Below are 24191 nucleotides of genomic sequence, written 5' to 3' on the forward strand. Positions count from 1 at the left end.
TTTAAAGATTGTAGTTATGCCACTAAAGTGTATATACAATAGAAGAATCCTTTTTGGAACTATGTAGAACCATTTTCAAAAAGGTTCTTTATATAGAACCATATACATCATCAATCTGTAGGATCATTTCACCATGCAAAGTATCCTTTAAGCGTGCAAATGGTTCTTTGGGTGTTTATGATTCTATATATGACCATTGGCTTTACTAAAAAACTGCTGAAGTGCCATCTTTGTTGAGAGTGTAGTTACACCACTGAAGCTTGTATACAATAGAAAAATCCTTTTGGTGCTATATAGAACCCTTTTCAAAAGGTTCTATATAGAACCACAACCTCCATAAATTTGTAGAACCAGTTCACCATGCAAGGAACCCTTTAATCATGCAAATGGTTCTTTGAGCGTTCATGGTTCTATATAGAACAATTCCCTTTTACTAAAGAACCCTTGAAGAACCATCTTTTTAAAGGGTGCAGTTAAGCCACTGAAGCTTGTATACAATAGAAGAATCCTTTTTCGTCCTATATTGAACAATTTTTTTAAAAAAAAATTCCTGGGAATTGAACTGGGTTGTGTGCGGGAAAATTGTTGAATAAATCTCAGGATTTTAACTCTGGCGTGCGTTCAGACTGAACGCTTTCTAACTTCATTTTAAGAGCACGTGTGAAAAGGCTTGACTTTTGGAATCGAGAACCAGTATTTTGGAATTGACTCTCTGAATCGACTCCATTGATTCCCATCTCTTGGAATCAGAGTCAACTCCAGTCTATTTTACACTTCTTTGCCGCTGGACTGTAAACAGTGTTCTAGAGTGAGTTAAATACAGAACCACATTCCACACATACACACACCAGGTGGAGAGAGAGAGAGAGAGAGAGAGAGAGAGGGAGAGAGAGAGACAGAGAGAGAGAGACAGAGAGAAGAATACACTACTGTGGCGGTTCAGCTGCAGGTTTAGTGATAAGAAAAGCAAACGTGATTTGCATTAATATGAGCTGTGAGTCAGACTGAGTCTCAGAGTGAGTGTTTGAAGTGAGCTGATAAAGTTAATCTCTCTCTCTCTCTCTCTCTTCTCTATGCGTGTCTCTCTCTCGCAGTGGTGTGAATAACTCAGCAGCTGTAATCTCTCCCTGTATTATCTCCACTGTAGATTACACTAATCTCTAAAACCTCTCTTTCTCTCTTTATTCCGTAATAGTGAGATAACAATCAGCCAAATCCTCAAACAAAAGAATCTACAAAAGAGGCTCTCTCTCTCTCTCTCTCTCTCTCTCTCTCTCTCTCTCTATATATATATATATATATATATATATATATATATATATATATATACATACACACACACGTACAAATAGTCATTTTTCTGCTTTTGACAATATTTAAAAATGCCTGTTGCTCTTTACATTGTATGTAAATTTCACAATGAATGGACCAAAATAAATGACACAAAATGACTTGAAAAAAATTCTGGTTCCATTGACTTACATTAAAAGTAAAGTAACCTTTTTGCTTCTCCTGTAAAGTTACCATTTTGGAGATACAAGGTTTTGTTCCAACAGCAGTGATATATTTCTCCCTCTCTCCCCCTCTCTCTCTCTCTCTCTCTCTCTCTCTCTCTCTCTCTATGGTTTGATCTGAATCTCTAATCTGTGAATTGCTGATATCCTGAAGAACTCTTTCATGTTTTCAGGAGGGAGAACTGAAAAGCGACCCACTGCTGTTTTTTCACCTCAAGCATTTTAAATCCGTCCCCCCCAACCAAAACCCCAGCGGGGCCGGGTGGGGCGGGTGCCACATTCACACACTCGTGTGATGTATGTGGCACGTGACCATTAACGACATCAACAGCAGTGCTGAGACAAACAAATAAACTTTATATATAAAATAAATACAGTTACATATGATACAGCAAAATGTACAATATACTCAGCATTTTTACATTTACAGTACAACAACTGTTAAAGCGATAGTCTGTCAGAAAACAACTTACACCTCCCCCCAACCCTTGGGTCAAATGTAGTTGATCAGCCAAAACGTGTTTGATTCTTTAAGTTTTAGCGGTGCAGCTAATGTAGCTAAGAAGCTAACAAGAATCTTATACCCCACTAATTAGCATGGTGCTAACTATCTACCTAAATCACCATGCGCTCGCCTCTAATACTCGCTGACACCGTATGACGCACTGTTATCTATAGTTCTTTAGCTACTTTTTAGCTACGCTAACTTACCTTATAACATGTTTATAGCTAACACAGTCATACAGCATCAGTAAGTCTATTAGCGGTGAGCAGGTGATGATATAGGCACTATGCTAATGGCTAGCTATACACATTACACACTTAAACAAGATGGTTCCTCAAAAGTCCTTTAGTAAAGGCTATTTACAACTATGAATTGTGTATAGAACCTCCTCATGCTCTGCATAGTGACATCGTTCTTCAGATTGATGGAGAATGTGTTTTGTGTATGATTATTTACAGAACCTTTATGAAAGTGGTTCTATATAACACCAAAAAGCGTTCTGCTATTGGTACAAGCTTAACATGGAAACAATAGAGGAACCCTTTTGGAACTATATAGAACTATTTTCAAAAAAGGTGATTGAAAGAACCATATATGGTTAAATGGTCCTTTGTGTGGTGAAATGGTTCTTGAGACTGATGGACAATGTGTTGAATTTTGTTGTAGATCTAAAGAACCAGTCCACCAGGCAAATGGTTCTACACAGAACTCATGGTTCTAAATAGAACCAAACTCGTGGTTCTAAATAGAACCATTGCCTTTACTAAAGAACCCTTGAAGAGCTTAATGGAGGTGTAGGCCTCCATTAGGTAGCTACATTAGCTTAGCTCCAGTGCTTCACACATAAAGAAGCGAACTTCAGGCAGCTAACATGTCTTAGCCGATCAGTTTGGATTTAGGGGGTAAAACTGGGTCAATTTGATTATTTTTTGCCAAACTATCACTTTAAGCAAGAGACATCAGTGATAAATAAATAAAGAAAGTAGTAGCAGACAATGCTACCCCTCCCCCACATCTCTCTTTTTTCCTCTCTCTCTTTTCTCTCTGAGGTTTCTGGAGCAGGTTAATCAGTGTTTGTGTCCTTGTTGTTTCCACCTCTGGAGTTTCAGTCTGACACCTCGGCCCATTGTCTCTCGCCCATCCTATTGTTCAGTCTATTCACCCAGGAATCTGAGTCTTTCATCACTCTCTCTCTCTCTCTCTCTCTCCAATCTTCTCTCAGTGCTTCACTCTTCACTCCTGTGAGAAATTCCATTCAAATACAAACACACAAAGGCTTCCAAGATGGTTCTCCTCAAACCTCGCATCCGCATCCCAACAAAAAAAATATCCAGTGCTTGCTGCTTCCGCGTGTCCCGATCCCGGGAAAGAAAGGCACTCCAGAAGTTCCCTTTAAACTTTCTAAAAGCTGTGTGTGCAAGATATACACCTTTAGCTAACGTCAGCTAGCCAGGTGTGATCATTTGATCATTGTGTCTGCAAACGATATCGGTAAAACCGCAGTAAATCTCTCGAAAGTAACGTTTCAAGTTAGCTAACATTAAGCAATTTTAATTTAGGCTACCTTAAACTGATAGCAGAGCAGTATGCTGGCTAGCTAAGTGTAGGTTGGCTGATTTTATGTTTAAGTCATATTATTAGTGTATAGCAGCACAGAAAACTAGTTGGCTAAGTGTAGCTTGGCTGTCATCATGCTAAGTTAATGCTAGCTAGCTTATTTTGTCCAGATAGCAGGTCACTAGATAGCCAAGTGAGGCTTAGCTGTTTAGTTAAGCTACATTAACTAATGCTAGCTTAGCCTATTCCAATAGCTGAAGTGTAGCTTGGCGGTTACCAAGTTTAGCCAAGTTAGATAACTTCACAAACTAATTTCAGGTGTGAGAATTCGTCTCCATGTTTGCAAGTGTTTAAAAGGTTTAGTCCATTCCATTTTCCAAAATTAGCACGCCCCACACTTCCTTTAGCAAGTTAGCACTTGCGAGGTACAAAGTTCGGGAGTGTGAAAGAGAAAAATAAATAGAATTGGTTGCAGAAGATTCTGTGTCAGTCTTTTTCTCTCCGGCTCACTTGCAGACGTGTCTCTCCACAGTGTATTGGCATTTCTTGCAGGTGACGTAACAGCACCAGTGATAGCGGCAGTTGCATCGTTCCTCCACCTGCTCGGTGTAGGTGTTGTAGCCACGGCCGCAGCACATTAACCCACAGCTATCGCTGCCACTCGCTGTCTTATTGCACTGCCTGCGGAGAGAAAACACATATACTGACTTTTAGGTGGAGGATAAGTACTAATCGGGAGCTTTACACACTTTCCACTTTGCACAAATTGGTATTGTGGCATTCACACATTCAACATCACACGCCTATTGTCATTTTATCGCTATGTGTGTGCTGACTGCAAACGATATTAGCAAACTACAGCAAATCTCCTGCAAATGTTAGCTTACCATAACCTAATAAGGCAATTACAGGGTGTCTGCAAAGATTTTCTGATTATAAGTGATTCTGATTCTGATTATTGTTTGATTCAAGGAAGTAAATCTAGTTCATTCACCCAAAAGATTCAACTGAAAAGAATTAATTGTTAATTTACTGCAGCTGCAGTTATAGTTTGATGGCTAATGTTTTTCTCCCATGTATCTCTTACAGTGTCATTATGTGTGTGTGTGTGTGTGTATGTGTGTGTGTGTGTGTGTGTGTGTATGTGTGTGTGTGTGTGTGTGTGTGTATGTGTGTGTGTGTGAGAGAAACAGGTGTGTAATGTTTAACCCCAACACTTTCTCAGGTTACTGATGATCTGCTAATGCCTAACCCTAATCCACTCACACTACAGCTCACTGACGGATTAATCGCTCATCAATAACACTGATTGATTAGGACTGTGGATCACACAGAACCGCCCACAGCTGCCAGTGTGTGAGCTGTAGTGAGGCATTAGGCAAAATAATTTAGTAAATTAGTAATTTTGGCATGCAGTTAACACTGAGAATAAGCTCCCATTACTTGTTATATAGATCAAAATCTACAGTTTCTCATTAGGTTGAATGAATAACTGGCTCTAAATGTAGGTATTGTGATATAAACTGAGTCTGTTCTACAGTTTCTTATTAAGTTGAACGAATAACTGGCTCTAAATGTAGGTATTGTGATATAAACTGAGTCTGTTCTACGGTTTCTTATTAAGTTGAACGAATAACTGGCTCTAAATGTAGGTATTGTGATATCTGTTCATGCAGTCTGATCCTGTACATACCTGTCGGTGGTTCCGTACGAGCCGTGCTTGGCGTTGTATGAACAGTAGTCAGGTGAGCTGATCAGGTAGACGAGTTCGTTCTCCAAAACCGGTCTCACCTCCATCTCCCGGGGGACCAGCTGCCTGCGGGACCCCATCTGGCGCGGGACCACCTTAGTGGCTGAAAGGTAGCGGGCCTTCAGCTGAGCCGAAATGTGGCCTACATCCAGCAGGGACTTCCAGCACGTCTTCACTGAGCACGAACCGGAGACGCCGTGACACTTACACCTCGTCTCCAATGCGTCCAGCACTGCCTGCATCAATGATAACACTTATAAACATACAAACCAATCACAGCTAACGTGGCCCATATTTACCAAGCGTTTCAACAATGATCATGGCACATCAATCCATGTAGTCATATTCAATGCTGTGTAAAAGGCATAAACCTAATAATTAATAACCATAAATGTCAATTTGTTATGGGTGACGCTGAATATAAAAAAGTCTTAATTTACTTGTAATATGCTAGGAGGTGTAGGGGGCAGGATTGCTACTACTGTTTCACTGTTTCAGCAATCTGTAATGTTCATATGATCCACACAGTCATTCTGACAGACTGTAATACACTACAGGAAGTGTAGGGGGCGACATGGCTTCTACAGTTTCATTTAAAAAGCTGTACAGTTGTCTATAAAAAGTGTAGAAAAGTGTGTACCACAGCTAAAAGAGTACTAGCAGTCATCTTAGCAGGTTTGTTCCTACATTTCTGTTCGCTCCTTTTAGAGATGATGTTCGGTTTGTACTGGGTGAAGACTCTTACCTGTCTGCCCACAGCGTTATTGTGCAGGTGCATGAGTCTGATGGCTGGGGGTCCAGAACGTCTGCTGTTGAGCGGAGCGTCGGAAAAGGCTGAGCCCATCTGCAGCCCGTATCGAACGTTATCCCCACAGCCCCCCCAGCGAAAATCGGCCGAGGCCTGCTCAGCCGGGGCCGGAGCGCAGGAGCAGCTGGGCAGAGCGCCGGACGCACACGAGCGGGCAATAGAGTGACTTAATACAGCCGCAGAGAGAGAAAACACAAACGCTGATTCACGCGTACCTGAGAGAGAGAGAGAGTTTATTAGTTCTGCTGTTCAATAAATCTGACAAACAAACCATACATTAAAATGAAATGCAATCCCTCAATCCTGTTCACACACACTTTTTCTGCGGCTGATAGTCATTTGAGTTTATTTGTCTCCCAACGGGAAAGTTTGATGAATGTTTTGGCTCATTGGTAGTCAATGTTGGTTCATTGGTAGTCAGTTCCTGATAAAATAACAAAAATAAGAAAAACAGACTAACCTAACATACTTACAAAAACAATGACAAACAAAACAGGTAAACACCAACCAAGATACACAACAAAGCAAAGCAAGCAAACCAGTGTGAACCAAGTAAACACATTAAACCAACGACAATTAATCCAAAACTAAATTCAATAAACCAAACCAAAACAAGCATACCGATTTAAAAGAACAGTCAAAAGAAGGAAACAAATTCAAGAAAACAAAAACAGATTCAACAAAGGCTTAACCCATCCAAACCTTCTGAACCAAACCGCCCAAGCCAAACATACTGAACCAAAAAACCCAACCAAAACAATCCAACCAATCAAACCAAACCTACTGAACCAAACCAACCAAACATACTGAACTAAACCAATCACAGTAAACCTACTGAACCAAACCAACCTAACATACTGAACAAAACTAAACTAATATACTGAACCAAACCAACCAAAACTACTGAGCCAAACATACTGAACAAAACTAAACTAATATACTGAACCAAACCAACCACAGTAAACCTATTGAACCAAACCAATCACAGTAAACCTACTGAACCAAACCAACTAAACCTACTGAACCAAACCAACCACAGTAAACCTACTGAACCAAACCAATCACTGTAAACCTACTGAACTAAACCAACCACACCTACTGAACTAAACCAGCCACAGTAAACCTGCTGAATCAAACCAACCAAACTGACTGAACAAAACCAAACCAAACTAATATACTGAAATAAACCAACCCAATCAAACCAAATCTACTGAACCAAACAAACAAAACCAACTGAACAAAACCAAACCAAACCAACTGAACCAAACTTGCTGAACCAAAAAACAACCTAACCAAAAAAAATATAGTAATCAAACAAACAAACACTCTAGGTGTTGTATCATTAGTAGACAGTCTTACCTTTGGCCAGGTCTGGACTAAAGTTTGGTGCGCTCTGGATGGATGAACAGTTCCAGCGCATGTCCTTGAAGGAGCTTTGGCAGGCTGCTTTGGTCAGATCGGCTGCCTGGACCACGCTGCCCATCAGCTCCAGGTTCCTCCTGCAGAGCTGCTGCTGGTCTGGAGCCAGAGCATGGAGGAGCTTGCAGTGCTGAGTGTGATTCCAACTAGCAGGAACACCACGGGATGCCAGGCCACTGCAAAGCAATCACAGACACCATGAATAACGTAAACAAGGTATATGATCTGCTATAGCATCAACACAAGGCGAACAATGTGTTACAGATGCCAGTATATTAGGTCCACCTGCTGGGAAGCTGGCCATTTTATCAGAAACACCTACTATGTATTGCACTTTGTGTCCAGTTACAAATCGTAGCCCACCTTGTACTGCAGTTTAACAGGCCCTCTCCACACCATTCTTCAGTGGAAAGAAACCACTATAGGACCACCAATGACTAGATATTTGGGTAGTGGTCCATTCTCAGCATAGCAGTGAGACTGACATGATAGTGACATGTAATAAAAATAGCCAGGAGTGACTCAGTAACTGACCATTGATGAAGGATTAGAGGATGTATGATACAAACTGTACATTGACAAAAGAGCTACAGTCTCTAAGTGTAATGATGCTACAAGGGAGAGGTTTCTGATAAAGTGGCCATGGAGTGCCACACAATTTACAATGCCACAATCAAGAAATTTTAGCTGATACTAATTTTAAGTGCCATATTAATAATTGCTGTTAAAACAATGCAAAAAATAGTCTCTCAACAAGAGATTCTATTGTGTTATGTTGTTTATATAGCTTATCGTGCAACTGGTCCCCATAAATAACAAACAATAAACTATATTCAGCCTATTTCACTCAGGCATGTGGCCTATTTTGGCCACTGAGTGACCTCCCTGCCCCCCTTTGCAGACCACAGCACAGTGTGACCTCCACACTTTAGTGTTTTCTTGCTTTAACACTCACATTTTAATCTCATGTAGGACTTTAGAGAGGTCCAATCAGGCATGTGAGCAAGAACAACACTAAAACGTGCAGAACATGAGTGGATGACTGGAGCAAGATCGTTCAAATCTGCACTCTGGCACTGCAAACACTAATAAAAATGGACTTTTCCAGAAAAACACACAGGTTATCTTTGTGAACATGACATATCGATCAATGATGCCTGGATGAATAATAAGATAAGATAAACCAGAATGTATTAACTGATGTTAAATTAATTTTTAGTAATATTTTTCCAATTCAGTGACAAAATTCTCATCATCGCAGCACAAAAATGTTTGGAGATAAATCTGTAAATAATGTTTTTTTCCCCAACTTTTCTCTGCACAATCTGCACATTGTTGTCAGAGGAAGTATCTTAATCCTAATTATTATCGCAACACATTGACAGCCAAAATATTGTTTGGGTTCACATTCTTACAGTTCACATGGAAAATATTAAAGAGATTCAACAATTAAAAGCAATACAGACACATTTTTTTCTAATAAAAAAAGCAAAGAATGATCATTTTCAGTGATGAGGAATAGATAGGTGGCTATTTTGCAGTAATGAGCATTGGGATTTTAAAAAATCAAAAATTTGAAAATAAAAAAATTACAAACTAAAACTAAACTGTAAACTGACTGCAAACACAAACTAAAGTGTAAGGAAAAACCAAAGTAGAGAATAATCAAAAATTTCAAATACAAATAAAACATCTGAAATTCTGAATCAAAACTAAACTACAAATAAAAACTGAATTCCAAATCAAAACTAAGCCACATAACTAATTTAGAAATCACAACTAAATTACCAACAATTAAAGTCCAAATAAAAGCTAAAATATAAACAAAAATTAGTATCAAAACTAAATTCCAAATACAAACAAAACATCAAATAAACGCCAGCAATGTAAACAGTCAGTGATCCTCAGCAGTAAAGAGTGAAGAGAGTCTTACAGCCAGTATATTCCCTCTCCTCGCTGTAGCTGCAGCAGTAGTTGCAGCAGCAGTAGGGGGCGCTGTAGCCACAGATCCGCACTTCTCCACATTTTTCACGTTCAGCTCGAAGCTTAAGGCGCTCCACTTGGCCGATCACGCGCTTATATACCTCACCGCGAGGCCCCGCCCCTCAGTAACGCTGCATGTGACCAGCAGGGGGCGCCATAACAGCAACTGTGACATCCACAGAACTTTAACCCCCAAAAAGTGATATGTCTGTTATTTAAGTGCAACTGCAAACAAACAAAAAAAATGTGTTTGCAACAACATTGCCTTCCCTTTTAAACGTTTGTGCAAATGAGAGCAAAATTATTACGAGTGTACACAAAATTATTTCAAGGAAACAAAATTATTGCGAACTTATTGAAATATTATTGGTATTATAATTATTTTAACCACTGCCTCTTAGGGGGTTTTGTATATTTTAAAGGTGTCCTCAGAATAAACATATAATACACAAAACTTTCCAGTTTTCCATTTGGGGAAATCAATGTTAGCATTTGGAGAGTTGCTAAGCTTTAGCTTTTAGCCCGACAGTCTCAGGCTACTCGTTTCTCTCATATAAAAGTCCCTTGAATGTTTTTGGTGCAGCTTTTTAATATAACGTCTATAAAAGTGTGTGTAAAATAGTGATTTTAAAGTTTGGCTGTGTGGTTAAAGCTCTTCAGGCCGCAAGGCCGGCAGAGACAGCGCTAACTTGTATGCGCATTTCCAACAGAAACCATCAGTCCTGCTCCTCTCTTTTGAAGCTTTTCTTCTGGAACTGGATCAACAAGGTGCTCATTTGCATTTGAATCTTCTCGGCACTTCAGCTAATCCGGATTCCTGAGCCTAATTAACATCAGGAGTGGATGATGAGCCCATAGCACACTGCAATGCTGGGGTGTTTTTCTATGGCCAGTGTTGCAGACTCTGCCAGGAACTCGCTTTAGGAACAAACTGAATAATATCTCTGATCAGTATCTGTATTATAACTTTGATATAAGTAGAGTACATTGTTATCACAAGGTTAGTAATACATATTATATGTTTAATTACTGGTCAGTTGTTTGTTTTTAATGTGACGATGAATGTATTGGTGCGCAGAACTAAAATCTTCCAGCGAAACAGCGACATTCACAGGCAACCAGGGGTATTACACGCATAAACACAGGCGGACTCCGTTAAACTGAACTGAGATAAACTGTTTTCCCAAATTTACATTTTAAAGTACAACCCAAACGAACAAAACCGAGCCATACAAACAGATAAAACCCAAAATAAAGAACAGAGAGAACGTTTTACTCTTTTAAATGCACATATTTCGAGGCATCTCAACGCGCTGGCTCGTTGGTCTAGGGGTATGATTCTCGCTTAGGGTGCGAGAGGTCCCGGGTTCAAATCCCGGACGAGCCCTGCTTTTCATTTCCCTCCAGATGCACTGTGTATATATAGACTTAACCTGTTTAACTTTATTCAGCGTTACTAGAAACGTAATAAACACACAGATAATGGAGGCAACAAAGGCGGCCAGGCATAACAGGCACTTTCCACGATTAGAGTTCAGTTTCTGTCTGATTACCTTTTTAATTATTTCTGTACTTCTGTACAAAACACTTAAAATGTTTAAAATTGTGATTTTTGGCTGTCCCAGCTCACTGACATTGAACTTCTCTATGAAATATGTTCATTAAAAGATTCCAGTAGCACCATCATTATTACATTGTTATTTGGTTAATTTCCAAGTAATTTCATTTTCCTTATTAATGTATTTAATTTAATAAAAAAAAATGCTTTATCTGTGCCCTGCATCCCTGCTACCCAAACCTGCTCTCCCTATTTAAAAAAAAATGGAATATTAATTTAATTATGATTTACATGAATTTGCATTATGTAGTTGTTTTCTGCAAAATATAATCTTATTCTATTTCTCATTATCTCATTTTCCTTCAATGCTGTTACCAAAATGATTGCTATAAAAAATAATATATATTCATATTTTTTAATTTATGTAAATATCTATTTACATAAGTTATTTTATATAGTTATTATTATATATACCTATATAGTTTATATAGGTATTGAGACATTTTTGGTGAAAGCGGTGGAAAATGTCATTTTCTGAAAGTGAAGCTCAAAAAAAAATATATATATATATATATATATATACATATATATATATATACATATATATATATATATATATATATATATACATATATATATATATATATACACAATGTACATTATTCATAGACTGTGCCAATTGTTGATTAGTTGATTAAGTTGTTTTAGTTCAGGGATTATTATCATTTTCCACCTGAAGGCCCACCTGTTTATCACTAGAACACATGAAGGCCAACAGGAACAAAACTTTATTATTATAAGTATTGGGTATTTTTACACCAAGCCACTCTTAAAATTTGGAAAATTGATGGAGTTGCCTTTTAAGTGCAAACTAGTATTGTAGTATTGTAGTTTTAGTAGAAGTAGCAATAATAATCATCATCAAATTCATAGAGCACCTATCAAAATACTGTAAAAACAAAGATGAGCAAAGCATTTTAGAGGTAAAACATTACAGTAGTCAGTCATTTGTAATTTGATTGACTTTTTTAAGCAGCACAATTACAGACTATAGGAATTAACGAGGCTCCTGTCAGTCGGTCAGACAGTCAACCTGAACTGACCGGCCTGCTCTGCTACTGTAATCTACAAAACAGACTCTACCTGCTTTTGAGAGACAATACACATAAACTCCCCCCACCCCGACGACCCACCACACATTAAAGCAAATCCTCTTCCACACGCCGTCCACCCTGAAGGCCGGGAACGCATCCTGTGCGCTGTGAGTGCAGGATGTAGGTATTGATATGGGCGAGAGAGACAGAGGTGAGAGAGGTGAGAGGGGCGAGAGAGGTGAGGAAACTCATGTTTGTGAAAGAAGGCCAGTCTAACCCCTCAGCAATCCACACAATAAACAAACACATGCAAAGTACAGGCAGCTACTGCACTGTTACACCCACACGGTGTCACAATAAGACCTGGACACCTCTCCACTGTCAGGACAGACACCTTATATCTCTGCTTTTGTCAGATCAGTTGATTGTCACATGATGAACGGACCAATAGAAATGATCCAAGCTTTTAATTAAATGATTTTACGTTAACCTACAACAGAAATGAATTCAGTTCAGTTAAATTAGAAATTTGAAAAACTGCCATGATCGTCGTCACAAATCTGGGTCCTCACAGAAAGTTATTCCATGAAATGGTTATGAATTCACTGCCTGACGTCTGAGACACTGTTTTATGATAGTTTTGAGAAGATTTAAAACATATACTTTTAAAATCCATTCATAGTGGAGAAATGCATTCAAGGCAAAATAGTCCCCAAAGAAAACCTATTATTTTCAGATTTTCCACTATTTTCCCCATCATCAACATTCCATCTAAACCCAGGAGACCTGTGTAGGTTCACTGGCGGTCTTCAGTAATTCTTACACCAATGAATGATACACTATATGGACAAAAGTATTGAGACACACCAATCAATTAATCATTGAATTCAGGTGTTTCATTCAGTCTCGTTGCCACAGGTGTATAAAATCAAGCACCTAGCCTTGCAGCCTGCCTTTACACACATTAGTGAAAGTCTGATGGACGAGTCTGGGTTTGGCGAATGCCAGGAGAACGTGACCTGCCTGACTGCACTGTGCCAGCTGTAAAGTTTGGTGGAGGAGGGATGATGATATGGGGCTGTTTTTCAGGGGTTGGTCTAGAACCCTTAGTTCCAGTGAAGGGAAACCTTAATGCTTCAGCACCAAGACATTTTGGACAACTGTACACTTCCAGCTTTGTGGGAACAGTTTGGGGAAGAACCTTTTCTGTTCCAGCATGAGGCCCAGTGCACAAAGCAGCTCCATAAAGGCCTGACTGGGTGAGTTTGGTGTGGAAGAGCTTGACTGGCCCTCACAGAGCCCTGACCTCAACCCCATCAGACACCTTTGGGATTAACTAGAACGGAGATTGTGAGAATCTTGGAAGAATATATTAAAATTAATCATAATTTATTTCATGTTTTGTTATAACATAATTGTCCTGAGTTTAGTAAAAGCAGTAAAGTGACAGCTCATCTAAATTAGGCGTGTCCCGTAAAAAACATGCCCTGAATTGATTTAAATGGTGGTGTCACATCAAGCAAAACTAAAATTTAAACTCAAAATAGAATAAAAATGTAAAAATGAATTCTGCTCTGCTGCATTTTTGTGCTCTTGTCTTTGTGCTAGGATTGGTGGGGCATTCCCCCTGTAGTTGGCACCTGTGCACAGAAATTTAAGGCTGATTCCAGCTCAATTTCTTTTTGTGTGATTGAGTAATATATATAAAGTGTTATATAATGCTTATTTACACTATCTGTCCAAAAGTATCCAGACAGTCCTAATACTGAGTGAATTCAGCTACTTTAAGGTCTCCCATTGATGACACAGCTTGCATAATCTCCATAGGAAAGCAGTGACCGATAGAATGGGAGCAGCCTAAGATCACATGAGCCTAATGTCACCATGCCTAATTCTAAGTGGGCTAGAGGGGTATAAAGCCCCCCAGCACTGGGCTATGGAGCTGTGGAACTGCATTCTCCGGAATAGTGGAGCTCCATCCAATACCTTTAGGATGAGTTGGAGTGATCCAGAACTGACCATCCAACATCAGTACCTGACCTCACTAATGCTCAATCAAATCCTCACAGTAACGTTCCAAACTCACTATTAACACCTTTATTTCAGAAGAAACTCTGCCTGAATTGTCCGATCTGACCACTAGATGGCGGTGTGCACCTTCAAAAGCTAAACTGTCTCAGCCAGGCAGACTGAATCTCACATACTGTGTTTATATTGATATATTAGATTGATATAAATATATATAATTTTTAATAAACCTTCTGCATAACATAATTCAGTGTGTGAGATGTAAGCAGAGTGATTCAGAGCGGTTTGGTGTGAAATGGTTCAGATGTCTTTACAGTGGTGGTGATAGGAACCAGGGGTCGCCATGACTACAACACAAATATAGACATTTTATTTACTATCCAGAACCACCAGTGAACCTACACGAGTCTTCTGAGTTTATATGGAATGTTGATGATGGTATAATAGTGGAAAATCTGAAATAATAAGTTTTCTTTGGGGACTATTTTGCCTCACAACACCCTGCATGTATCCCTCCAGCATGAATGGAGTTGAGGGTCAAAATCTTCTCAAAACTACTGTAAAACAGTGTCTCAGTCATCAGGCAGTGAATTCATAACCATTTCATGTAGTAACTTTCTGTGAGGAGCTTTTAGAGGTGGACGGCTGGTTCCTATCACCACCCCTGTGAACAATTCTGACTCTGTAAGTTTCTCTAGAACTGAGCATTTCACACCAAACCACTCTGAATGACTCTGTTCACATCTTAAAAATTTAATTATGCTGAGATTTTTGAATTTTTTTATAATGTGTTACCTTTTTAAGTTTTTTTTCTTTCTTTACAAAAAAAAAAAAGATTTTATCCTAAACAAACAGTACATACACATGCCAACAAACATATCTTTCACAAACATCAATTTTGATTAAAAATTTTAATATAAACTGAGGTAATTTTACATAAAAAAAGGAGTAAAAAAAGAGAACGGTTGTATTTTATCTACATATTTACAGTTCTCAGGTAGTATACAAATATACATTATTTTCAGGGAGAATAAAAGATCAAACGCACCTCATTTACAGACAACACCGCACAAAAAACACAACACAACACACATCAGCCGGCATACAAGAACATCCGATACACAAAGAGTCGAGCAGTGAGTTCAAACCAAATGTGTTTATCGTTAAATGTGACAAAACGCTTAAAAAGTAAAAACAGTCCAGAACCAAAGCCATTTTTTGCTCTCCTAACACCCCTGAGCCAGGAAAATTAGGCCAACTTTTAAGTTTTAGTTTACTATATACATATATATACTACGTATTTTTGTTTAGTTGTAGTTGTTTTTTTTAAATATTTATTTAATTATTCAAAACAGTAGTTGACTAGTCATCATTTACTGTTGTTAAAGAAAAAAAAAACAAAAAACAATAAGAGCAGTCTTAAGTATTTTATTGTTATTCGCAATTAACAATTTTAACATTTCCAATGTGAAAACATATTTAGGCCACTGTATTAGGCATGAAAATAAGCTGTTAAATTGTTTCCAAACTTACAAAGTACAGCTACTAAAATCAGCCACTGTGTTTAGTTGCCCAACAGCTCCCACTAGTGGGCATAACTAGTCAACGCAGCTCCACCCACTTCTTGTTTCCATAGTCGAGTAATATATCATTGGAGTCATAGCAAAACCTCATATTTCAATGTTTGTGTTTTCGGGGTTTTTTGTTGCTGTTTACATTGTGTCAAAATTCAAGATGAACAAACCAATAGAAATAGAATAAAATATTGTTTGTCATATATTAAAAGCTAGAACATTTCTCCTTTTCCTGTAGTTATTTTTGGAGATACGTGGTTTTGTTTTGACAAGTGACAGTGACAATCTAGAAAATTCTAGAGTATAAACAATACATTTGCCAGGGGCTTCAGCAAAACCAAAATCAAAACAATAAAAAACAAAAACAAAAAGAAACTCTCATATTCATAAAAACATTAAATATCCATCGATTTATACACATTCAGCAGTATGTATGTTTGTGGATAAAAACAGGAGATTAATATTATTGTCATTTGAACATAAAACAATGTTAAGTCCTCAGGTTGTAATAATAAGTCCAGATAAGCTCATTCAGGCCCTGTTTACCTGGCTCAGGTGTGCAGACTGGCTGTTTATATTCAGACAGTCCTCTAAAAGTTGTAAAGTTTTCACATCACCAAATCATAACATTTGTTTACGTTTGGATGTACATCAACAACTGATAAATTTATATGTGAACAGTAAAAAAAATAAACAAAGAATGGCTTATGCACTGTATATTGATATTTGGTTCACGTCCATGATGTTCGTGGAGTTTCTGAGAACGTTCTAGTAGCTGGCTATTTAAAACTTTGTCAGCTGGTCAAGTGTAATTTCTTTGTGGTAAACTCGGAAATTCACATACGAATGTTCCATTAGCAGGAATTTGATCATAACCATATGCTGTACTGCCCCCCAATTCACTGTATACAAACAATAACTCAGTTATTTATTAATGATTCATTCTGTATCTGTGATTGGTTCTTCAGTTTGGTTGTTGAATGTGTCGGGCTGATGTTTTTTCTTCTGTGTTTTATGTCATATCTGCAATTTTTTCTTTGCATGTAAGTAAAGAAAGTCAGCAAAAGTTGGTAATTTGGTCAAATTCCATGTTATGTTGATTTTCTAAGTTAAAATAAGTTAACACAACCTCAACAGAGAAAACGTAATTTTGGAAAACGTAATACATAATTTCTATTTATTTGCTTTAATATTTTGGGGGAAAATATAAAATATGCCATAATTTTTGCCTCATTTTATGTTTTATTCCCCCCCAATTTGGTAAATTCAACAAATAAACAATAATTGTGTATTAAATGTGCTGAAGTGTGTTCTCTGTTGAGGATGTGTTCACTTATTTACACTCAGAAAATCATCACAACATGGAATTTGACCAAATTACCAAATTTTGCACATGACTGTAGATGCAATTATCTGTCTTTTTTTATCATGTGTGTAATGTCCCATGTTATGCAAACAGTGTCACGGATCAATAATGTACTTTTGTCTGTCTGTAATGCTCATCAAAAGTTTGGTGACACCCCCCAAAGTTGAATTTTCCTGCTGATATTTTTGAATTAAGTAAGAAGGGAACAAAAAAGTTTGACAGGCCCAAAGTTTTATTACACACTTCTATAGCCTAATAATAGCTCAGCCAGTTTGCACTGAGGTCCCTGTAGTTACTGAACAATAAGCCTTAGTCTGTAATAAGTCTATGATTTTAAGGGGTTAAAAGCTTTTTTTTTAACTCTTTTGGACCTAAAGGTGGATTAAACACCTGAAAGGTTTGAGTGCTGACATCAAACAAGGGGATAAAGTGGGTGTGGCCTTTGCTTTTACTCCTAAGCTAGCCCTGTCCCTAAGCAGCGATGCTTTATTTTATATTATATCTGAAAGGGGTTCATTATTCTGAGCTTTTAAAGCTGGTGCACATTAGTGACCCCTGTTGGTCAAAAGTGTGAACAGCAGCTATGAAATCTATCACTCAAGAGAAAAGTTCTATATAGATCCATGCACACTTAAAGAACCATCTGCATGATTAAATGGTTCTTCAGATTGATTGAGATAGTGTTATATATGGTTCTATATAGAATCCTCTTGAAAAGTGTTCTACATAAGCGGGGGGAAAGAGTTCTTCTATTGGTAAGATGTCAGGCTTGGACCTACAGAAGAACCCTTTTGGTGCTATATAGAACCTTATACAATCTGAAGAACCATCTCACCATGCAAAGAACCATTAAATCATGCAAAGGAATCTGTACAGAACCACAGTCTTTACTAAAAAACCCTTGAAGAACCGTGTTTTTCAAGAGTTTTTCTTCTAATGATGTAAAAACATGATTTTTGTTTCTAATAATGGTCATGTGTAAAAGTTTGGGCACCCCCAGAACACATCTTTTTTTCCTATTTGATTTTCAGCGTGTAAATAAGCTACACATCCTCCACAGAGACACACTTCTGCACACTTTAATACACAGTAATGCTTACTTGGTAAATTTAACATCTTTGGGAAAATAAAACATAAATGCGGACTGTGCGAAAGTAATGGCACTTAACAGTATGTTAACCTCAATGAATAAATTAGCAAAATTGTCATATTTATGTTTGTTCCCTGTAGATGTTTCGTCCATTCGCGCGTGAACAGAGTAAAACATGATGTTGAAGCAGTTAAAGCTTTCCAATGAATTTGCCACCATTCAGTTATTATTTTATACTCACTGCTACATGGCGGCAGGCGCTCAAACATAGCAATGTTGAAAATTCCCAAAAAGCCACAAAAAGACTTTTGTTTTGGTTCCTGTCGGCCTTCATGCTCTCTGATTAACAGGTGGGCCTTGAGGTGGAAAAAGTTGAGAATACCTGCTTTACAGGGTTTATTAACTGATTTTCACTTCAGAATTTTAAATTCTCAGTGTTAATTTCATGTTTTTTTCACTGTGACGTCTTTCCACATGTATTCTCGCTTCAATGAAGAGGAAGAAGAAATGGATCCATTGAGCAGTAACTTAGTTAAACAACTTAAAACAAGAAATAAGTTAGTCTTATAAGCTTAAAACTAAGAAATAAGAAATATTACAATGCCATTTTTTACAGTATAAACTTGAGAATAAAAGGTAGATATTTCTAATACGTCTCATTTTGAGATGGTTGTGGGAATATTATAAGATTATTTAACTTATTTTTAGACATCTGCATTCACAAGACTTCAAAGAAATAAATGTCTAGAAATACTTTCAATCAGTCTTATATTCCTACAACGATCTCAAAATCAGAAATTAGATATTTTGCTAGATTTATGATTTTACTTGCCAAGGTGCCATTTTTTACAGTGTACTTATGGTGAAACAGGTTAATATATATAATATTTTTCATTTTGACATGAATGTGGGATTATGATGTTATTTTTAGACATTTTCACCAGTTTTAATCATTTTATTTCATAAAATTCTCACTATATTGGCAGATAATTTTTCAACTTTCTAGCATATTTTTTTACAACAAGCACATTTATAACTTTCTCAGTAAAAAAATCATTTAAAACAAATAAACGTCTAGAAATATGTTCAATTATCTTATAAATAAGTTACCACAATTTTAAAAATGAGAAATATTAGAAATATCGACTAGATTTCAGATCATTTCACTCAGCAAGATATCATTTTTCACAGTGAAGCAAATTAATACTAGGCTATTTGACCGATTTAGGCACTACAGGCGTTTCAGAAGCCAGGCGTGTCTATTAGACTGATGAGTTCAGAGAGTCAGATCAGGGAATCTGAGCTGGACGGAGAGCCACTGTAGGGTTTGGCGTGTGTGCAGCTCTCAGGGCGTGTCTGTGTTCATAATTATGGAAATGCTTCTGCGTCAGTTTGTGTTTGCTAACGCCAGGCAGGCGGAACAGCCAGAACATAAACGGCTTCAACGCAAACCCAAACAAACCCACCGACACCCACCGTCGCCCACCGACCCCCTCACCGCAAAGAAACAACACACGCTGACAGGCGAGAGCAGAAACACAGGAACACCGAGACATTTCTGCTTCATATCTGCAGCTCCGCTCCGACCCTGACAGAGGACTCATGTGAAAGAGCGCAATTTAGAGCCACCAGCCCCCCAAAACACCCCCCCACCCCAAATGTAGTCAGCCGAGACGCTTCGCTTCTTTAGATTTAGATTTTTATCCAGTCTTATATACGAGTCATTTTAATTATGAAAAGAAAAAATGAAAAATGTTTATGTATCTTCTTTTCACAGCACATGCAATTTTATAGTTGAGCTCCATCTGAAATATTACGACAAAAAAATCATTAAGATTTATGTGTGTTTATTAGATATAACTGGTGAATTTATCTTCGTGGAAAAAAACAAAATATACAATGTGCCTAAACTTTTGCACAATATTTATATTTTGCATTTTCCAGTGTGTAAAAGTTTGTAAATTAACAGTAACTGTGCATCTGTTGAGGATGTGTTCAGTTTTTTTCACTCAGAAAATCAATAACAACATGGAATTCGGCCCCAAACTTTTGCACGCAACTGTACATCCTCACGTCTTCAGGGCAGCTCAAAGGCTTCATAGGCTGTTGTTGACACATTCCTCTCCGTCACAGCGACAGCATGACTGTACCTCAGTGTTCTACTGAATTAGTTCAAACTGCGCTCACACTGTAAAAAATACACTTATAAAACAATGACGTACTCAGAGTTTACAGCTTAGATATTTATAAGGATTCTGTTCTCATCTATTTGAACCCAAACATTAATAGAGACATTAATAGAGACATTAATAAGCTAAATATATACAAAATCAGCATTGATGGGGTACTTTCTATTGTAAGGAGTCTGTCCCAAACACTAACCCCTAAATTTATATTTGTGAAAATTTTTTTTTTTCAAATTTAAAAAAAATATATTTTTGATTTCTTTTAAAGTGAAAATCAAAGTTTTCAATTTATGAGGAGTTTAATGTTTAAATAAAAATGCTTATGTCACTACCAAAACACAGAGCTTTAGTCAGTAGGTGGAGCCTTATTTTAGCCCCGCCCCTGCATTTTAGAGCAGGAAGTGAGGCTGCATCCCTGTCCTTCATGGCCACATGGTGAGCAGTTAGATCCCATTGTTTGGAAGTAAATGTGTCCCAAAGTCTGAAAATCAGTGTGGAACATTAAGAATTGTCATATTTTCTTAAGAATTCAGATTCTTAAGAATGTTCTTGTGTTTTAATGTAAAATATGATGATTTTATGTGTGTACAGCTGTTCAAAGGTGTGTTTGCTGGTCATGCTCTGCTCAAAATGAGCTAAAATTGTCACTACTGAAAGTCACTACTGAAACATTTGGCAAAGTTCAGGTTGTGTTATGAGTGTTTTGGTACTGACAAAATGAAACATTCAATCATTAAAATAAACATAATTAAGGTTTAGGGTCACTCAGAACAAAAGGATTTTGGTCTAAAGTTCAAGATCAAGTCCAAAATTCCTCTTCAGCTCTGACTTTGAACCAATTTGTTAGAAAGAAAAAATTCTGATAAAAGTGAGTCATACCGTGTCAGAAACCATGTAATCAAGTCTATTAGAGCTTCAAACCAACCCTGCCTTGGCTGGTCCACTACATTTGGGGTAAGAGCGTTAATGTAAAGAGTAAATCTGTTTTTTCAACATAGGAAAACATTGTATTAACAACAACAATACAAAACAAATATGATCTTAGATACACATTTTCTTCTATCAGTGCTAACGCTGTATGCATGTACAGTGCGTTGGGCGATATTAAAGTCATTAACAAAACCTCGCTCCTCTGTACGGAGTCCATACGCATCACAACCAACAGATCCTCAGACTCTTTGGGTGAAGGATACATAACCATTCCAGCATGACCTCGGCGAGTTCCCAAGTTCCTCCTCCGGCAGAGCAGAAGGTGGGGCCATGATTGTTGGTCTGGGCCAATAACGATTACGGGTAAGGATGGGCGACAGACATTGGTCTTTGTAAATATCCTGATAGATGACATCACTCATATTTGAATATGTGAAATAGTTACTAACAATAAAATAAGAAAAAAGCACAATTTGGCTCACTTAAAAGTCTGCATTCCATCATTTGGCCACATGGTGGCGCTGATTATCTTCCTTTAGCCTGGTTTGTGGAACGGCTTCTTTCTCACTGTTAAACAACGGTATTACTTTTGCGTCAGGATGACAATCGGCAGATTTGTTGCCTAATTATTTGCACATTTAAGACTGTGAACATCATCAAACTGCCCAAGCCTAATTGCGAGAGTCCTGATGGTGAGTTGTGATTGGTCAGCAGCATCACATGGCAGAGAGAAGAATTTGCTTGATGCCGTCTCTCTTTCTCAAAGCATGTTGACCCTTTAAGTCTATTTGCATTATAATTAATTATATGTGTTACATAATGAATCGTGTTTACATTTGATTTGTATATCAACAGGTTCGAGTCTGCACTTCCGACTTTTTCCATTTGTTTGGGTAAATGTACAGGTAGCTAGCGGTGTAGGCTACAACTTTAACTTAGCTAGCTAGCAAAGCCAGTGAACTCAGGCGTGGCCTTTGAACAGACTGGCTGAGCCTTGTCCTGTGGGCGTGGTCTGTGAGCTTAGTGGCTCAGGTGTGTTCTACAGTCATGAGCCAAATAGATCAGATGTGTCCTGTGGGTGTGGTCTGTGAGCTAACTGGATCATATGTGATCCAATTAGGCTCAGGCATGTCCTGTGTGCGCAAGCCAATTTGTACAAGTGTGTGCTGGGGGAAGTGATCTGTGAACTAACTGGTTCGGGTGTGTTCTAGGCATGTGGGCGTGAGCTAATTTGCTCAGGTGTGTCCTGTGGGCGTGAGCTTATTGGCTCAGGTGTGTCTTGTGGCGTGATCAGTGAGCTTACTGGCTCAGTTGTGTCCTGTGAGTGGAATTCAAAAGCTGATTGGCTCAGCTGTGTCTAGCAGACATTGAAACCTGAGCTGATGGGCTCAGGTGTGTCCGGTGGGCGGGGCCTCCCCCAGACGGATGCTGCCGAGGAAGGTGGTGTGGTTGCTCATGGAGATGGAGGTGTCCTCGTACACCATGCGGATGGAGATGCGCTGTTTGGCACGGAGCCAACACACACCTGCAGTGTAACAGGTGTTGAACTTCCGCTGTCCGGTCTCGATGCTCCGCGTGCAGCGCAGGAACGGATCCTTATCAATCATCACCTCATAGCTCGCAATGTCCGTGAAGTTCAGGTAGTACACCTGCGCACATGCGGCATGCATGCAACCACACACACAACAAAACATGCATAAAACAATAGAACAGTGTAGATTAGAGTATATCAATGTTATTACAAGATACCTGTAATATTATATGTACAGTACTGCGCATAATTTAGAACCCGCCCTAAATTTATATAATTTCCAGTCAAAACAGCTGTGAATTACAAGTTACTCATTTTTCAGGAGATATTTGTGAGGATATCAGATATGTAATAATCCACTTAATGTGCAGACAGCAGAAGAAAGTCAAAAAGAAAATAAAAGAAAAAACAGGAATTTTCAAAACTGGAGTTTAACCAACTTCTAAGACTGAACTTTGGAGGTGTGGCTGCAGATTTCTTTGAGAAACTGATGCTTAATGCAGTGTTTCTTAAAGTATGTTGACCCCTTTAAGTCTAGACTCATTACTTTTGTAGAACATAGCAAGAAAAGTAAATGCATGATAACGATTAGTTACATATTTTACATATTAAATTGTGCTTAAATTTGATTTGCGCATCAATGGGTTCCAAATCATTTGAATAGCAGTGCACTTGTATGTATGTGTGTAGGAAACAGTTGAGGGAGCATACTCACTTCTACCTGACTATAGATGAAGTACGTCCCGTCCACCAGCACCTCCAGCTCTCCGGAGCGCGAGTGCATTTTAAACACACGCGGGTGCGTCAGGATCATCTTCCAGTTTTTTAGGACGCCTTCTGAGAGATCTCACAGAGAGATACCAGTCACTACTCACCCATCCGCCTCAGCGGCACCCACACACACACCTACACCCTCTACAGCCCAAATCTCTCACTACACACTGCAATAAACGACATCTTAGCAAGTTAAATCATCTTATATCTACTCAGTACATCTAATATTTCTCATTATGAGACTGTTGTAAGAATATAAAATCATTTAACTTCTAGACATTTGGGTCTCATGAAAGCAATTTTTTAAATAAATAAAATCATCTGCATTATTTCTCAAAACTAAATAAATGATCTGCTGACTTTCACTTGATAAAATAATGATGTCATATATGACATCAAAGGACATTGTACATAAAAGAATAAACCTCAGGAACACTGCATGCCAGTGACTTTTTCCCAGAAGGCCTCCATTGCGATCATATCCTTTTCAGAAGCTTTGTAATCCAGACTTGAACTGCACTGTC

General features: G+C 38.2%; 2 protein-coding genes and 1 non-coding gene across 3 annotated transcripts in view; 1 reads left to right on the plus strand and 2 right to left on the minus strand.

Moving 5' to 3' along the window:
* Window positions 1-4082: 4082 nt before the first annotated feature.
* wnt11f2 (wnt 11, family member 2) lies at window positions 4083-9578 on the minus strand. The gene is made up of 5 exons (XM_036581014.1): window positions 9487-9578; window positions 7494-7729; window positions 6072-6349; window positions 5270-5562; window positions 4083-4257 (listed from the first exon to the last, which is right to left on the minus strand). Exons 1-5 carry the CDS (start codon window positions 9576-9578, stop codon window positions 4083-4085), a joined length of 1074 nt encoding a protein of 357 aa, XP_036436907.1.
* Window positions 9579-10851: 1273 nt separating this feature from the next.
* On the plus strand, window positions 10852-10923 carry trnap-agg. Its single transcript has one exon. It is a non-coding gene; the product is annotated as a tRNA-Pro (tRNA).
* Window positions 10924-22725: 11802 nt separating this feature from the next.
* eda (ectodysplasin A) overlaps window positions 22726-24191 on the minus strand; it is a 38017-nt gene continuing 36551 nt past the window's right edge. Inside the window, exons 8-9 of the mRNA XM_036581015.1 lie at window positions 23609-23730; window positions 22726-23011 (exon numbers count right to left, since the gene is read on the minus strand). Of these exons, the coding sequence (XP_036436908.1) occupies window positions 22751-23011; window positions 23609-23730 (383 nt within the window). The 3' untranslated portion in view covers window positions 22726-22750. The remainder of the gene's footprint in view (window positions 23012-23608; window positions 23731-24191) is intronic.

This window comes from Colossoma macropomum, unplaced genomic scaffold (genome assembly GCF_904425465.1).
Source record: "Colossoma macropomum unplaced genomic scaffold, Colossoma_macropomum, whole genome shotgun sequence".
In the NCBI taxonomy this organism is placed as follows: domain Eukaryota; kingdom Metazoa; phylum Chordata; class Actinopteri; order Characiformes; family Serrasalmidae; genus Colossoma; species Colossoma macropomum.

Excerpts from the sequence above, each read along its gene's own strand:
- wnt11f2 (XM_036581014.1), bottom strand. The coding sequence starts at position 9,578 with ATGTGGAGAAGTGCGGATCTGTGGCTACAGCGCCCCCTACTGCTGCTG. Across the intron at positions 6,350-7,493 it reads TAGTCCAGACCTGGCCAAAG|GTACGCGTGAATCAGCGTTT; the intron begins GTAAGACTGTCT and ends TCTCTCTCTCAG. Across the intron at positions 5,563-6,071 it reads ATAACGCTGTGGGCAGACAG|GCAGTGCTGGACGCATTGGA; the intron begins GTAAGAGTCTTC and ends TCATTGATGCAG.